Source organism: Canis lupus, chromosome 12, assembly GCF_011100685.1.
Source record: "Canis lupus familiaris isolate Mischka breed German Shepherd chromosome 12, alternate assembly UU_Cfam_GSD_1.0, whole genome shotgun sequence".
NCBI lineage: Eukaryota > Metazoa > Chordata > Mammalia > Carnivora > Canidae > Canis > Canis lupus.
In genome coordinates, this window is record NC_049233.1 from 14025865 (window position 1) to 14044235 (window position 18371).

At 42.7% G+C, this 18371-nt stretch overlaps 1 protein-coding gene across 11 annotated transcripts in view; it reads left to right on the forward strand.

Annotated features, from left to right (window-relative positions):
- The window catches only part of RUNX2 (RUNX family transcription factor 2), a 326346-nt gene that overhangs the window by 200695 nt on the left and 107280 nt on the right, over positions 1–18371 (forward strand). For 3 of the 11 annotated variants that reach the window (XM_038554216.1, XM_038554213.1, XM_038554214.1), the window contains 2 exons: positions 13352–13417; positions 14998–18256. The exons of 3 other annotated variants lie outside the window; for them this stretch is intronic. In XM_038554216.1, coding sequence (XP_038410144.1) covers positions 13352–13417; positions 14998–15476 — 545 coding nt within the window. In that variant the 3' untranslated portion in view covers positions 15477–18256. Of the gene's footprint in view, positions 1–13351; positions 13418–14643; positions 14703–14997; positions 18257–18371 lie in introns of those variants that run through there. 5 more of the 11 variants (XM_038554220.1, XR_005367770.1, XR_005367771.1 and 2 more) reach the window with 5 other exon arrangements.

Consider the following 18371-nt stretch of genomic DNA (forward strand, 5'->3'; position numbering starts at 1 on the left):
TATCACTTTGGTCTTTCCAGGCGACACATGGGGGACAGAACACCAGCAATCCTTACTAAATAGCCAATGTTCATGCTTTATAAAGGTCAGAGTGCCGAAAATAAAGTGAAGTTCCTGCCAGAAATAACAGTGGAAACAGTCCCCCTCCTACTTTTGTAAATCCAAATTTTATTGTAGGGATTTTAAATCTGAATTTTATTCTAGAGATTAAAAATGTGCATATTAATAAAATCTTAAAACCTTAAAGTACGTATTTTTACATGTGGGACAGGGAAACCGAGGCTGCTTGAATGATGCCTAACAATACGTCCTATCTTGCCAGAGTTGGAAAGGTTGATGTCAAATGTGATTTATTTTAACTTCAGATAGTTCAGGTCAAAACAATTTACTTGAGAAACCAAGAACAAAGAGAAAAGAGAAAGAGCTCCCATCATACTTCTCATCGAATGTGTGAGCCTAAAGCTAATTTTTAACCCTCTTTACTGCTCAATTTAATAATGGAAGGCTTTCATACAAAGCTAATAGTGTTCTCATTTTCTTTTGGCCTCTATTCCAAACTGTTGTTAACAATTATATTTTTTTATTTTGTGGAAAAATATTCTAGATTTTCTAATTGACATTAGTATCTGGAGAGGAAGCCTGGGTATTTCTTGCACAGTGCATATACCCATTTTTTAAAAAAATGTAGTATTATGTTTTAATGAATGGGCACCTTTCTTTAGAGGAACAGTATTTCTAGTAGAATTTTTTATAGATTTTGTTTATTCATGAGAGACACACAGAGAGGCAGAGACACAGGCAGAGGCAAAAGCAGGCTCCTAGCAGGGAGCCTGATGCGAGACTTGATTCCAGGACCCCGAGATCATGACCTGAGCTGAAGGCAGAGACGCTCAACCACTGAGCCACCCAGGCGTCCCTCTAATAGAATTGTTAAAGATATTTTGGAATTTTCAAGTTTGCCTCATGTGTAGCAGAATCAGAATTTTGGAGCTGGAAATCCATGGAGAAGACTTAGTTAAATTGTGTCATTTTACTGACCAGGAATGTGGGGGCCAGGGAGAGGAAGGGACTCCATGTGGTTGCCCTGCTCACTCAGGACAGTGCTGTTGACCAGAACTCACATCCCTGGCTGATAGTCCAATGCTCTAGAATCGTTTTCTCCTGCTACGCTGCCAATAGAGCTGACATTTTTTTTTTTTATCTGTTATTGCTGTACATGGCCCTTGTGATCTGAAGAAGAAAAATGCTACCCTCCAATTATCTCCTCCTCCTTTGCTCTTTCCTCTTTTACCCTAAAATTAAATCCTTATGAAGAGACTGAATAGATTTTTGCCCTGGATCTGTGACAGCACCATCTCTCTTGACCAGTCATCAGCTCTTTTGGTCCACATCTGGAGTAGACTCAGTAGACTATATTCCCAGGCTGGGAATAACAGGACTGGGGTTTTGTCCGTGGCAGGCAGAGAACTTCCACTGTTTGAGGAGGAGCTGCCACTGGACTATACTACTTGTCTTGCAGCACACTGAGAGGACTGGGCTTACTCTCTCTCTCTCTCTCTCTTTTTTTTTTTGGTCATCAAAACAAGTAGCTCTTCTCAGACACCTTAATACATAATTAGGTGTGTCTGTTTACACTTGGGAGACAGAGGGCTTCATGTCCTAAAGCAATACTGGGAATCTGGGAGCAGCCACAAACAGATGTTGAAAATGTCCATTTGTGGCGAGTTTATTACTATAGCACCAGAAGTAAACATTGAGGATGAAACCCCTCTGAAGGGGTGGGTGTGTGTATTGAGAGGAGAATGTTATCGGGCAGAGTAGAAAGTGAAAGGAGGTCCTATTTTTTTTTTTTTTTCTATTTGCTCTAGTATTTGTTTATCTCCGACAACAAGGAAAAGTTCACTATTTGGCTTTGGCTGTTTGAAGGCTTTTGCCAAATGCTTAACAATCTGTAGGGTTTGATTTTTCTCAAAAAAACCGCTTTGAGAACAAGGCTCTATGTAACTAAGATGTGTTTGTTTTTGTTTAAATCACTCAGAAGAGAAATCATCTCTTGTCCATTGTTAAAAGAGAGGTTTCAATCAAAGGAAAATTCTACATATTCTAAAATATACAAACAGCTCTTTGAAACTGATGCCAAATCAAACTCTAAAAAGGACGTTTTTCTTGCAGAAGTTTTGAGTTAATTCCGTGTGCAAGGCTTGAGTAGAAAAACTCTGAGACAGTCAGAGGAATGAGTTACTGTTAGCACTACATTTGGATTCGGAAGTTCTATGAGGAGCATTGTCTCAGGACAGTATGGAGTCTCTTGTGCGTGGTTTTAGGCTAAACTCTAGAAACAAAGCAAAAGAAACTTTTCGAAGTGAATCCGTTTTGAAGTTAAATAAAAGTTGGTAGTTGGTTTTATGATATTACTGGATCTGGATCTAAACCTCCAACGTGAGAAGGCATGCCTGTCATCACTTTATAAAAAAAATTCAATTGAGATGTTCCCCTGTTGTTAAAGAAATACCATCCTTTCCCCATCAGGATTTCTCTTAGGATGAAAAATCTTTAGATGCTAATGAGACAAGCCCGGTGGGGAAAAGGGACACAGATTGGGAAACTCAACAACTTCATTGAGGCCGTGGCACTAAATGACTACATCCTTGGTATGTTCTTTTTTGCCTGAGCTTCATTATCAGTTGCTATCTGTCAGGCTACCTCACAGGAGGTAAAACCAGAGGTACGTAAAAGCAGGGACAACTTAAAAGCAGTATGTGAATTTGAGACGTTCTTTTGTATTTATTACTTTTGAGAGTCACTGTTGATATGGCACAAGATAGTCTGTTTGGGCCGAAAAAAAGCAAAAAAGAGTTTTTGTTTTTTAGGATAGGGGAACAAACCGGGAACAGGTTAGAACAAGAGGGACACCCCAAAACTTGTGGCCAGGGCAAAGTTATGGATCTGGAACGAACAACCTTAAGGCCTTGGGGTCCCAGTAAGCACAGGGATGGTAGGTCAGGAAAAGCAGTTGGCTAAAGATGGACGAGCAGAAATCAGAAGGCGTACACAGCCCACAATTAGAGAATTGGTCACCATCTCATTTTCCTCACACATGCACTTAAACACTCTGTGTGTCACTCTGAGAAGAGCCACGGTGCATTTCCAGATAAGCAGGACAGAGCCTGTTCTCAAGGAATTTATGGGCTAGTGGCAGTGATAAAGTAGTGGTAGCTCCTCTTCTTGTGCCAGCTTTAAGAGAGATATGAGTGGAGAAGTCAGGGCAGAAGAAGGAGAGAGAGGTCCCAGTGGGCTAAAGCAGGGACACGAGCAGAATCTTTGAAGCAGAGGGGGATTGTGAGGTAGACTTTAAAGGCTGCTTAGAATTTCAAGGGCCTGAGTTAGGGTGGGGGTGGGGATACTGAGGCCTGAGGGAATCATGTAAACCCAGGACGTGAGGGAAATGTGGGGGGTGGGGGGTAGTCCAGAAAATGGAAGAACATCCAGTTTGCCTGGATTGTAGAGTTGATGAAGAAGTGGAGTGAGAGACAAGACCAGAAAGGCAAATTGGGCCAAGACTGTCATTCTAGCAGATGTTTTATCATGTGTCTAGAGAGATCTAGAAATGTGCACAGAGATCTAGAAATGAGTAAGAAGCATGGCACGAACTCGCAGAACAGGTAGGCAGCAGTGAGCAAGGAAGATCCCGTGGGACCAGTAAGTTGGACAAGATAAGGATTCAGGAACCTAGATAAGCCATGTGGGCAGAAGATACAATACATACACAATTGTGAGTCTTGACTCTAAAGCAACCTTCTGTCCCAGCCAGGAAGCCACCTTGTATTTTCCTCCTGGGGCAGGAACCCATCCCAGGGTATGACCAGCCCAGGCCTGCTCCGGAAAGCAGGTCAGTGTGTAGATCTCACTGTAGAGGGAGAGAGGGCAAACAGAGGCTAGGATACAGTTGGAGGCTCAAGCCTGTGGCTTTGATCCTTGATACTAATATGGATTGTGTCAGACCCGTCATAGCTGTACCCCTTGGAGTTAACACAGACTGAATAATACTTCGGTGATCTGGTTCAAACTCTGGGTCTTGAGGCATTGGGTGTTTTGAGTTAGGTGCTTTAAGGTCCAGGGTAACCTCAGGGCTGTTGGGACATAGCAGGGTGCCAAGCCTTTGGAGGGGAATTCTTTCCATGAGAGACAGAGGGAGAGAGGCAGAGGCATAGGATGAGGGAGAAGCAGGCTCCCTGTGGGGACCCTGATTCAGGACTCCATCCCAGGATCCCTGGATCAGGCCCTGAGCCAAAGGCAAATGCTCAACTACTGAGCCACTCAGGTGCCCCAGGAGAGGAATTCTATTTGAAAAAACTGGAGCTCCAAGCTTCTCAGGTTTTAAGTGATACTGCCTGGGGCTGACCCTTCTCCTGGGCCTCTCTGGCTCCCCCTGGATGGATCAGTGCTAGATTGAGGGGAGCGGAGCTCTTCCTACTTTAGAAGGTTGAGAATTGAAGCTCAAGCTGATAGGACAGCATGTGCATTTGGGGGCGTGGTGGAATGTGGTCCTTGAGGCTGTGATTTGCTGTCCTTGCTTTTTTACAGAAGAGTTCAGTTGGCCCGGAGGTGGGGGTTGGGGTTGGATACAAGGGGACTTTGAGATAATGATCCTCAACTCATGTCTTTTCTAGTTTGGACCCAGTCTTTTCAATGTTTTCCCCCTCTGGCCCCACTAGTTCACATGGTACTGGTAGGAAGGAATGCCCTTCTGAGATGGAGATGTTTGCTACTTGCTGTGTCCTTTTGCCAGTTGTCACTGACAAGAGTCTTAACTGATGAGAGTACCCGATGAACAGAAAACGCGATTGGCCCAAGATTTCTTAGAACATCAGTGGCAAAGACAACATGAGAACCTGGGGGCTGAGTCAAGTGTGGCAAATAGGTGGCACACATCCGGCTCCCCATTTCACCTCCCATCTGCATCCTCATCCCCATCTCCATCCCTATCCCCATCCTCATCCCCAGGGCTCTCTTTGATCATTGATCAGGCCCCTTTTCATGACAGCCCATCAGGCGGGCACGGCCAAGCAGTTAGGATTGGCACAAAAGGGACACTGATTCCCTGCATGTGGAGGAGGCCGGGGCAGCTGAGCCCCATGGGTCTGGGGCCAGGTCCCAGCCACCCAGTAGTGGTCTGTCACTTTGAGGAAATCACTTCCCTTCCCTGAGCTTCAGTTGGTCATCTGCAAGTATGGAGTCAGTGACATTGTCTACCTCTCAGGGCCTTTGGGAGGATTCAGTGCCATCATGCAGGTAGACGCACTTCAATGAACATCCTCTGCAGGTCAGAGCCGTCTCCTCTCCTTGTCTGGTTAGCCAGTCTTTCCTCTTAGTAAAACTGGCAGCAGCAAGGGATACCATGAATATTCAGTTGCTTATAGGATTCCTCTGGTTGGAGCGAGCAAAGACTGCTCTGGTGAGCAACAACCAGTGTGGGTTCCCAGCCCATCATCAAGGATCCTGGAGTCACAGCATTCCTACACAATGGGTTCAGGCTTGCTCCCAAAACTCCAGAAAAACGCTCCTCAGATTTTTCCACTGAAGTACCCCAAAGTCAAAGGAAACTCCAGGGCACCTTGACTGCTCCTGCTCTCCCCCAGTCTATTGACATAACCCCAAACAACCCCAGCTCCTGCAAGGAGAGCATTTTCAGGTCTCTTGTTTTATCTTAAAATTTCATGTGAATTCTACTCCATAATACGCCTGTTTTCTTTTTTGTTGTTGTTTCAGTATAAAAATAAGTTTTTAACTTACTGATGTCAGTTATATGTCCCCTCTTTAAAAACCCTCCCCCATTTGTTCCCTTCTTGTATTTCATGCCCTCCTATCAGCCGGGCTTTGGTGTCTAATATATAACATCTCAACCAGTTCATAAATTTCTGCTTTTAATATAGTCTGAGTTACCACTAGCACAGGCCACAGGAAAATACCAGGCCGTCCCCTCTGCATTCAGGCTTTTTTGAAAGATTTACTTAGGAACAATTTATCATTTAGTTGCAATTTTTAAAATAATCTTAATTGGCCACATATGTTATCAAATAAGAGCTGGTCGCGGAGCCTCTGCCTCCCTCCCCATCGCCCCCCCAACCCCCCCTCCGCGTGCGCATGCGCACCGCATCCTGCCAGGATGTCCTGAATTATGCCACTCTAGGCAGATCCCATCACAGGAAAGCCTCCCCCTGATTGGAGATAAGATTACTGATATTGAAGCTGTTATTTTTAGGAGGGGAAGACTTGCTGCTTTTAAACCTCTTTCCCTCTTTTTTCCTAGTTTGTCCTCTCTTAATTGTGGCTCCATGTTTTGGTAGCCATAAGTCATTAGTGGTTTTTAATTTCTCTGAAACTGAAATAAGGTCTGAAAGGGTGGATTTGTCCCTTTTTTCCTTCCCATTTTTTTTTTTTTTTTCTGGCTAATCGGAGGAACGCAACCACATCTGAAGCCACTTGGCTCATTATGAATTTCATGGAAACTGATTCTCTGAAAGTGTTTCCATATGTGTGTTCCCAATATATCCCATCCTCTCTAAATGGGAGCACAGACGTGTGCATGGGCTGGAAATGGCTTCAGGATGTGACAGAGCAGTCATATGACCGCCACGGCACCGTGGGTGGCCCCTTCTGAAAGACACGGTGTCCTGGGTGCTGGCCTCCTTCCTGCAGCGGATCTGGTTTCAAAGACTACCCACCCTTCCTAGCCCTTAAAAAGTTCTTAATCAAGGCCTAGCAAGAAGATCTCTCTCATTTTTCCTCCGTTCCTCTCCCCCCCCCAACCCTCTGGTTCCTTACTCTCCCTCCCTATGTGCATACGCGTCCACTCCCACATCTCCCACCGCCTGCCTTCTTTCCCTTCAAAAGAGGAAATACATTATTCCAACAATATCCTCAAAATTTGGGTGGGTTTAAGGAATGGTTGGAGTTTCTGGAAACTGCCAGGTTGTTGTTTTTTTTTTTTTCCCCTCTCTCTTTCCTTCGGCATAGCATACTTTCTTAGACTTAGGATCAGCTGGTCTTTGAGAATTTGTGAGCATGCAGTGGAAAAGTACAATTCATTACAACACGGAAAATAAATATTTATCCTGGATAGTTGAGGCACTTTTCCTCTCTTTTGCAAAACTATGGAGTTTGCTAGTCTGACCTTTCATTATCTTAAAAAAATTGGTTTCACATTCTCTTTTTTGCTGGTTGTTTCTTCTCTATCGGTATGATCCATTACACTTCTCCCATAGAGGGTATATTTTTCCTATTATTATCTAATGTGATTCTAAGTAAAACTAATTTAGTGATAAAGACTTGGTCATTTTTTTTTTTTTTTTTTTTTTTTTTTTTTTTTTTAAGACTTGGTCATTTTAGTGTGAGGGGACAAATTCAGGGAAATTAAGAAAATTAATGTGAAGATCCCTTAAAACCTCAATGTGGAAAATGCAAAGTACTATTCTGCATATAGCCTAAAACTCATTTTTGGATAATATTTACATAACATTCCTGCTTCTGTCATGTTGCCTGTTTGAGACTATGCTAGTAATTCATCTGTGTAGCACGTTTTGGGGAAGTACCCATCTTTTCTCAGCACCGTAATATGTGCTAGGTAGGATCTAAAAGGATACATGGTTTTTATTCTTTTTTTTTTTTTTAAAGATTTTATTTATTCATGGGAGACAGAGAGAGAGAGAGAGAGAGAGATGCAGAGACACAGGCAGAGGGAGAAGCAGGTTCCATGTAGGGAGCCCAATGTGGGACTCAGTCTTGGGATTCCAGGATCAGGCCCTGGACTGAAGGCAGATGCTCAAACCCTGAGCCCCCCAGGTGCCCCATGGTTCTTATTCTTAATTTGCTTTACTTTTAGTTGGAAAGTGAAAATACTTCTCTAGAAGCAATGATTATACTTTAAAATTCTTGGGAGTAAAATTCACATACAAAAATGTTCAAGACGTTTATGATAAAGAAAAGATAATGAGGATTTGTAGAGTGGGAATTTCCGTGTATTGGTGAGCTTTAAAGAGAGGGCATGCCCCACCTTGGTCTGGCAGAGAGAAGAGAGGTGGCCAAGAGTCTGGGGAGAGCCTGAGCAAAGCTCCAGGGAGGGTCCTGAGTGTATGTTCTGCCACGAAGAGGAGGGCTCCTACTGAGGAGCAGGGAGACATGACCTTGGAAAAGGAGAACAGATGACGCTGCCTATAAGCCAGTGGCCTCCTCCTCGTTTCCCCCCCCTTCATGGCAGAGGTGCTCAGTCATATCTTGTGGAAAGCGGCTGACCTGTGCCTGGGTGGGGATGGCAGCCTCTGGTTTTAGGGCTCTACCCCCTACGTGGCCTGAAACGGTGGTGTGTAAGCGGGAGATTTTTCCCTGTCCTGCTGTGTTTCCACAGAATGCAGATCTGAGACAACTCAAGGCAGAGCCTGTGCAGTTTCCCACCAGCATGCTGTGTCAGGGCAGCGGAAGCAGAAGCACTACCTTTTAATTTCGTGATGTCACTCATCTCTACCTAGTCTGCAGGCTTCCCATTTCTTCCATCTATAAAGGACATCTCTGATTCTTGATGACTGTCATGTACTTGCTCTCTATACTAGGCCAGAAATTCAGACAGAGTGTGCGTTTTACCTTCTGTTACCTTTACTACCTTCTCTATTTTTTTTTTAAGATTTTATTTATTTATTCATGAGAGACACACACAGAGAGGCAGAGACAGAAACAGGCTCCATGCAGGGAGCCCGACAGACTCGATCCCAGGTCTCCAGGATCATGCCCTGGGCTGAAGGCAGGCGCTAAACTGCTGAGCCACCCGGGCTGCCCTTTACTACCTTCTCTAAATAAATAACACCACTTTAGTGGCAGCAGTTGACCTGGGATCCTATGGAAGACGAGTGTGGTAACTCACCTTCCCGCAGGCCATGCATTTGTGGCCTGGCCCTCTTGCGCCTTCTTCTCCACATGGCTCCCATCGTGGACTTATACACAAATATTGGCTCTAAGGATACTGGGAACAATACCAGTGGCAAAACAGAGGTATCTGTTCACTAGTGGTGATTGTCTGAAATGTGAGGTCAAGTGATGTAATGATGCTTGGGGAGAGCTTTGAGCACTCTTTAAAGAGTTTTACAAGGATATGTAGTTTGGAGTGGTACTGGAATACATGTTAGGTTTGATGTCATCATTGCTTTAATGCTTATTCTATTTTTTTAATGTGTCAAAAATGTACCAACTATCATACCGAATTCCTGACCCCTAGACTAATTTTCTTTTTCATTCATTTTATCCATTCATTCATTTATGTACACTAAAAAGCAAAACCCAAAGAACTTAAGCTCCTACGGTGTAGAAGGGCTGTGGGAGGAAAAGAAATCAGTGACCTTTACCACCCAAAGCTCACTTTTTTTTTTTTTTTTTTTAATTTATGATAGTCACACACACACAGAGAGAGAGAGAGCGAGGCAGAGACACAGGCAGAGGGAGAAGCAGGCTCCATGCACCGGGAGCCTGACGTGGGATTCGATCCCGGGTCTCCGGGATCGCGCCCTGGGCCAAAGGCAGGCGCCAAACCGCTGCGCCACCCAGGGATCCCTAAAGCTCACTTTATAGTTGGGAGGTAACAGGCTAAGAAACAGCTAATAATTCAGTAAAGCAGTGACTTTTAAGGGCCCAATAGATAATGGAAAGAAAATGCTATTGGAACAAGAGAGAAATAGGAAATTACATATAGAGCAGTTGGGGCAGGGCAGCCAATGCTGTTGTGGAAGGGAAAGAAGATTCTTTAAGGAAGGCAGCTCTGTGGTGATCTTGAGTTATTATACGTTCCCCATAGAAGGAATGCCGTGAATGGGTCAATAAAAAATTCTTGGGCTTTATTTGAGATTTTGTCGAAGCAATAACTCTTACCATTTAAAAGGTCCCAATGAAGCTTTGAAGTTAACACCTCATTGGGGAGAGGTATGATGGCTTTTCATTCTGTACATATATGCCCTCACATTACAGAGTGGGGCAGGGGACTCTGTGTGTGCCAGCACAGTTCCACCTGGCCTCGGGGCCCGTCTTCCTTTGCTGTGGCTGACCTGCCTCCTCAGCTGGGATGTGTAAATCCCGCTGCGGAGAGGGGACGATGCGTGGGTCCAGTGTTTCCCAGCTGACCGCCCCAAATACCAAGTACCCAGTGTTTTATTACTCCCAAACTCCTGCTTTCTCTCATTCTAGAGATCGCCTTGCCCATTCTCTACCAATCTTGATTTCCTGAGGGTCTACTTACTGAGAAGATGTATGTGAAAGTGCTAGGTAAAGGTGTCAAGTAGTGTTGTGATTAAGGACTAGAGGGGGGACAGATCAATGATTAGACAAATCTCTACCCTCAGCAGCCCATTCTTTAGTTAACCAAACATGACCCAAGCTCACTAATGCTAGAAAACAGTGTGTAAGAGATGCCAGTGGGGGATTGCAGGCCACAGGACCTGAAAAATCAGAGGTTCTCTTTTATTTCCCCCTTATCTTTTTTGGTTCCACTCCTTCCACCACGCTTTCTACTTGCTCTGAAGATCCAGGAAACCCGGTGGGTAAACAGAGGCTGTTTCCTTTTTCCCCATAGACCTTGGGAGGAAGAGACCAGATTTTTTTTTTACTTTTAATATTGATTCTATTTATATTTGAGCTTCATGGACATTTTATTGATATATTCTCCCTGTATATATTAGGTTTTGCTGCTGCTGTGTTAATGAGCAACGTTCTGACAGCTCTCTTTAGGAGAGCTGCGATCCTTTGCATGCTATCTGACTGTGGCCAGAGGTACAGATAGCAGATCCGGAATGAAATGCGTCTATAGGAAACCAGCAGGTCCTCAGGGAATCAAACCCTTCACCTAGATCTCATTCACATTATGCCATGAGTAACTGAACTAATTGCCCATGATTTAGCATATTAGATCCAACAAGACCTCAAAGAGTTGTCAGTATATCCCAAAGATAGTCATTCTCACCAGGCAACACATAGGCACCAGAAGAGCCTACTTAAATATTTTTAGACAAAGTTAGATTTTTAAGGCAAGAAATACATGTACCTGGAATTGTGTCAACCAAATTCCTTAAGAGTAACTAAGATTGCAAAGAGGTCAGAAGTCATGGCTCTGCATCTTGCAGGCTGCGTGATTTTGTAGTATACATGGCTCCCCTTTTCTGGATCTCAGCTCTCCTGTTAATGCTTTAAATTAGAATTGATTATCTAAGTGGCGAATGAGGAATTTGGGCCTTTCTTTCAGATACCCCAGCCAGCAGAAGCAGAGTAAATGGGTGCTGTAGGGAATCTGAGGGACATAGTCTAAAACTTTATAAGTGCAAAATTTTGTTAAAGTCACTTTTTGTTTGTTTACATAAAAATTCATCCGAGTGTTGTATTCTCTTCCATATAATATCATATTATTATACCATATCCCCTGTGTCCAAGTTGAGTAAAACCAGACCTTTGGGAAGATGCACCATGTTTATCTTGGGCGTCAAGTAACTCCTGGCAGTACTGGCTTTATTTAAATCAGTACGATATAGTCAGGAGTTTTTAAACTGGCTCAGGGGAGCTCTGTGCTACCAGGCACATCACTGGGGCAGTTACTGAGTTTTGTTTTTTCACATTTATAAAATTAGCTTGAAGTGATAATACTTTAACTCTCCAGGCTTTTATCTTGACCTTTTTTATAAATAGGTAATACATTTTGTTTACTTTAGTTGATAGAATGTCTAAGTCTGTTTTTTTTTAAGATTGTAGTTGTAACGTGGCTACTTATGCAAGTATGCATAGTTTAATACACAATGTTAAGATTACCCAAGAAGTCCATCTAAAAGGGTACCTGAGTTCATGTACAAAACGGAGATTAAAACTTGTAGATATAACCTCGTTCAATGAAAGAAAATTTAATTATATCATTTGCCTCTGCAACAATTATCATAAACAAACTGAAGATTAGGAAGGGCTTTATTTTTGTCTTTCTAAGTTTAGAATCCCATCTCTTCATCTTGGATTGTTAAATAAGGGATCTCCTGTGAACCTGTAACGAGTTGTTAATATTTCTTTATACAGAACACATTGCAGTATGTTTCAGAAACATTTCTTGGTAACACAAAATGGTTAAGGAAATTCCATAAAATTCTATTTTTTGTAAGTTATAAAAATGACTGTATAATCCCTTTAAAGTCCACATTAGCTCTCTTTGCCCAGAAGGAGTTAATCCTCAAGACATTACAGTCTCAGATGACTAGAAGTGATTGGTCAGAATTCTGTAAGCCTAGCAGAAATTTGTTGCATTGTTTTCAGTAAACCACAACCAGAGCTCATTAATTGAAAAATGAATGTCAATTTCCATTAGCTGGCATCTGTAAGCCAAAAAAATACAGTGATTCTGGCATGTGATGGGTAATAAAAACATCAGCAAAATGTATCAGGTAAAATAGAGAAGGTGAGGGGGTGTAGAAATGAATTCAAAACCATATTGGAGTTTACTGGCAGGGCCCCACATCAAGGGTTTTAATGAGGCTTCTGCATCAAAATAAGGGAAACCACATGGAATTTTAATTATGACTACAGCATATTTTTAAGTACAAATACCCACAAGGATCTTTTTCTTTTCTTTTTTTCTTTTTTTTTTTTTACATTGACAAGCCTATCTGCGTGAGCTCTGTGCTTGGGGGGGGGGGGCGCAAAACGTTGAAGTTTTAAGTGTGACTTTTTTCTGTTTGAAATTCTTCACATTATTCTGGTTTCTCTCACATGATCTGAGCATTGAACTTAATCTGTACAGAAGTGGCCTGCCTATAACTATTAGCTCTGCCAACCCCAGTTCACCTAGCTGCTCTGCAACAAAAAGGCTGGCGGAGGAACATCTGTGGCCTCCACATCGTGCCTGTATGTCCTCTGGTTGTGGATTAAGCACGGGGCGCCAGAGATCTTGTATCTCATCTGCTCCCGATTGCATCCTGTCACCATCACTGCTTCCACATTCTAACAGTTGAGCTGGTTAGAGTTTTGTATTTGGGAGGGGTTTTAGGTAGCGGCCGGCCGAAGATGGGAGACTTTATAAAAAGCAGAGAGTAACTGCCCAGACTGTGTTAGTTTTGGTTTGTCATCTTGAAAGTGTTTGCTTCTGGTATTAGAAGCTGCTCACTAGCTTTTTACCCTCTTTTTATGGGCCTGCGGATTCCGGGGAAAATACCAATGAGGGGTGGGAACTTGTCTGCCTCCCCCTCCCCTTAAGGCTGTTGCTTCTCCTCCTGTCTTGGAGTTCACGGCGGTGATAGAATGGTTAGAGCTGGAAGGGAACTTAGAGCTCGTCCCCCTCATTTTACAGATGATGACACTGCCACCTCTGACTTCTGCCTCTGGCCTTCCACTCTCAGTAAGAAGAGCCAGGCAGGTGAGACTTTTCACGATTGCTGGGCTGGGCTGGGCGGGGCTGTCTGATTGGTACTGTCCGATTTTTGAGAAAAAACAAACAAACAACTTCTGTTAACTATATATTGCTTTTAAGTAGTCACCTTTGATTACAAATGCACATCATGGCACTTACGAAGATCACAGGCAGTGTGCATGTTCACAGAAATCAACAACTCTCAATCAGCACCTTTGGAGAAAAGCATTAGGATTATTCCTTTAATAAATACGGTAGTATCCAGCAAGGGCTAGGCTAAATAGAAATGGGGCTGCAGAAGTACCTCCTGACCAGGGCCTTGAAGACGTACCAAGTGCTTTCCCACACGGATAAAAACTGTAGGAAAAGCAAACATGTAAGAGGCAAAGAATTGGAAGATTTTAGATGTGACAAAATCTTAAGAACACTGGTATCATAAAAGGTCTTGTCATAATTTTAGAAAATCATAACCCAGTCTTTAAAGAGCACAACTCTGAAGTTTTTAGGCATTTCAGAAAACTGATTTCCATGTGCAGTGGTTTATGACTGTGGTTTTATAAGTTTAAGCACCAGAAATACCTACTAAGGAGGCATACTGTTAGCTTTAGAAGTTAAGGGACCTTACATTTGAGGGCAAACCCAGCTTTGCCTCCAGGTGCCACTTGGAATTAGCATAGAGCTAATTCTGTAGGAAGTGGCAGAGGAGCCTGGTGAATGGACGCTGAGGCACTCCCTTACTTGGTGCTGCTGGGCATGGAGCCTCACAGAAGCTACTGTTGGCACCTGGCCTGCATAAGTCCCAGGTCACCCATGGAGACTCGCAAGGCAGTGATTCTTAGGTACTAAGCCTTCCCCCGACCTCCACTTTTAAAACCTAGTTATTTAGTTTATGCCCCTCGGGAGAATTCCTAAGGGCTAGACTCTCCCTCTGTGCTCCCCAGAAGAGTAATGTAGTTCCAGAAAACATTGAAATCTGGTTTGATTTCAATCTGGTTTGATTGTTTTGACATCTGTTACTAAGATAAAGAATCAAACAAGATTCTAGATGATTTTAAGAGTGGCAAAGAAGTGATAGGAACATTTTAGGGTATCTTTTTGAAGTCCCTTCATTGATGAAGGGGCCCTGCCAAGAGTACCAATAACAAAGTTAATCACTGGGGGATGTCTTTATATTGAGTTGAGAAAAAGAAACTTGTTCTACTTAGTAAAAACATCACTTTCGAATATCTGAGGTGCAACGAGAAACAAAAAGAGAGAAAAAAAGTCAATGAGGATTCAGTCTTAACGTCTGGTGAGTGAATCTATACGATCAGTGTTGGGTTGGTTTACACAGAAGACCTAGCATAAGTTTGGGTTTTTAAAGCCCTTTTAGATTTTCTGGGGGTGCAGAATGTAAGGACTGTAAAGTGGGAGAAAAAAAAAAGAAAAAGACTGTGTAGTGACCGGTGCATTTGAAGGTCTATTTGTGGCTTGCTGTTCCTTTTTGGGAAGCTAAAGTTTTTTTTTTTTTTCTTGTAAAAATTTTCTCATTATTTTAATTGATATTTACAGATTTTTCCCCCCCATCTTCTGTTATAATTTTTTAGGTGCTTCAGAACTGGGCCCTTTTTCAGATCCCAGGCAGTTCCCAAGCATTTCATCCCTCACTGAGAGCCGCTTCTCCAACCCACGAATGCACTATCCAGCCACCTTTACTTACACCCCGCCAGTCACCTCAGGCATGTCCCTCGGTATGTCCGCCACCACCCACTACCACACCTACCTGCCACCACCCTACCCCGGCTCTTCCCAAAGCCAGAGTGGACCCTTCCAGACCAGCAGCACTCCATATCTCTACTATGGCACTTCGTCAGGATCCTATCAGTTCCCCATGGTGCCGGGGGGAGATCGGTCTCCTTCCAGAATGCTTCCGCCATGCACCACCACCTCGAATGGCAGCACGCTATTAAATCCAAATTTGCCTAACCAGAATGATGGTGTTGACGCTGATGGAAGCCACAGCAGTTCCCCAACTGTTTTGAATTCTAGTGGCAGAATGGATGAATCTGTTTGGCGACCATATTGAAATTCCTCAGCAGTGGCCCAGCGGTATCCGGGAGCCATGTCCCAAATGTATCAACATATACATATATAGAGAGAGTGCATATATATGTATATCAATTAGCTATCTACAAAGTGCCTATTTTTTAGAAGATTTTTCATTCACTCACTCAGTCATGATCTTGCAACCACGAGAGGGTAGATCTTGAGAAGCGAAAGGCCCAAGAGAGAGACAATCATATTTAGGTTTCAGATTGTTTTCTACTTTAAATGTACTCTTACAAACAAAGGAAAAAGGTATTTTTGTTCTTGTGTTGTTGTTTGGCCTGTTATCACAAATAACCTGTTCCTATGCCAATTCAGAGAGGTGGACTCCAGGTTCAAGAGGAAGAAGAGCAAAGCCGCTTCCTCTCTGTGCTTTGAAACCACACGCCCTCACGGTTGCAGCTGTGTATGGACCCGTGCACTCTGCAGACCAGCTTACAAAGCCAGTCGAGGTGCACGTAAAGGGCAAAGAGTTAGAATGGATGCTTCCTTTACAGTTTGATCCATTCAGAATAACTGTTCCAAACTTTGCTTTCAGACTTTTGCCATAAGTTCTCATTTGAACTGTTTGGTTCAGTTTTTTTTTTTTTTTTTTTTTTTTCTGTTTTTATTCGCTTTTGGTTTTTTCCTACTTTAAGAAAGTGACTTCAAAAAATACTGATCAGGATAGATGATTTTATTTTACTTTTTTATACTTTTTTTGTTTCCTTTACCCATTTAACCAAAAAGAAATCCCATCGTTCTACCCCCATCCCTATCCCCCACCTTTCTCCTTTTATGCAAAACTCAAAATGGCAATACCTTATTATAGCCATAATGGTATAGATAGTGTTTGCGTTTGGCTGTGTGTTTTCTTTTTTTTTTTTAAATTATGAATATGTGTAAAATCTGAGGTAACTTGCTAACGTGAATGGTCATATAACTTTAAAGATATATTTATAATTATTTAATGACATTTGGACCCTTGAAACATTTCTTAGTGTACTGATATGTTGACTTCGGTCTCTAAAAGTCCTCTTTATTAAGTAACAAATTTCTTCAGTAGGCTAGAGCCATATCTGAAATATTGCTAAGCAATTTCAGTTCATCCAGGCACAATGTGATTTTCAAAAATACGTCCATCTCCAAATATTTTAGATGTAGCTTGTTTGTGTGATGTATGAAGGAAATGTTATGTTTAGTTCTTTCAGATCTTTGATTGCCTCTAACACAGCTTTGCCTTTTAAAGCAATAATTAGGGATTTAAAAGCCAACTCTTAGCCCCCTATCACTCATGTTGCCCTTTATCAGCATGAAATGCTGGAGTGATGTGGTTTCCTAATTTCTTTCGAATAACGATGACTCTTGTCACATTAAGAAGACAAGCACAAGTGAATCATGGAACTGCAGAAAAATGTTCTGTGGTTTCGTAGTTAAAGCAAAACTCTAAATCGCCAGGCTTCATAGTGAAGACATAGCTTAAAGCCACACATGTGGTTAAAGGATCAATCATGATACACATAGTACAGCAAAGCCAAATTGCACCAGGGATTCTTAACCAACCCGCCTTACCAAACAGTAAGTCAGGAGAACCCGAATTTGCCTTACCCAAGGCCCCACTGGCAGCTCTCCACTGAATCTGCATTTAGAGGAGCAGATTAAGTCATTGTCTTCTGGGAGCTGGGTCATCTGAAGTAGCAGGCAAGTTCCAGCAGATCGCTGACCTGAGGGAACATATGGGCTGTGGGGACCCATATCCAACCCTTTTGGGCAAAGGGAAGGCCGTGTGGAGTTTGGTGTCTACTACTGTGTATGGATTTGAGCAGAAGCCCTCCTGTAGGATGCACTTTGACCACTCCTGACAACCACATGGCAAATTCTCAAGCGTGAATCCTTTAATCCAAGCAAGGATCACTTAATGACACCACCCAGCAAATCCCTGCTGGCTCCCCCACAGGTCTGGGCCCCTTTCTTTTCAATTCTGTGCCCCCAACTAAGCAGAACTTTGTAGAGATTTGCCTCTAGCCCCCAGAGACCCTTCCTCTGTAGTCATTCGGAAGAGCCCGCTTTATAGCTGCCGAGCCTCGCAGGATGGTGTGTGGGGCAGCTGGACCTGTGCTGCTTGCTGGGGGCCTCCCTTGCAATTACCCTGACTCCCCCCAACAAAAATCAAGGGCAAAACAAAAGAAAACAAAACACTTTGCCTTCTAAAGGTCGTATACCAAGTATGCTTAGATAAATAAGCCACTTTTCTATTACTTAACTAAGATGGAAGTAGTAATTGATACTATTTATTGTTTGTGTGTGGTAGCTTGAAGCATGCCACTGTCCATTTATTTGTAAGTGTAAAATATGTGTGTTTGTTTCAGCAGCACTTAAAAAAGCCAGTGTCTGGTTACACATTTCAATTTTAATTAATTGACATAAAAATGTTCCCGCCAGTGCCAGCTGTACCCTATTTAATAAAAAAAAAGGTACTATATTTGTACATTATTTTTTAATGTTAAAAGGGCTTTTTTAAGTTTACAGTACACATACTAAGTGACTTTAGGGATGCTTTTGTGTTGAAATGTTATTATAGTGGCTGCAGGCAGCAACCCAGAAACACTTTAAAAGTTTTTTTTTTCCTTGGGAAAAATTCAAGCACTTCTTCCTTCCACCCTCACTCCAACCACTCCAAAGGGGGTAAGTCATATTTCTTAGATCAGAATTCTGCCCTTTTTTCTGCCTGGGGATTAAATTTTTCTCGCCCCCCTCCCCCTCCCCCTTTCTTTTTTAATTGAACCCTTAATTTGCACTGGGTCGTGTGTATGATCTGTGATTTCGAAGACCAAACCAAAGCCTTACTACTACTACCATGGAGCCATGTACTAGCCAACACTCTATTTGCTTCAGG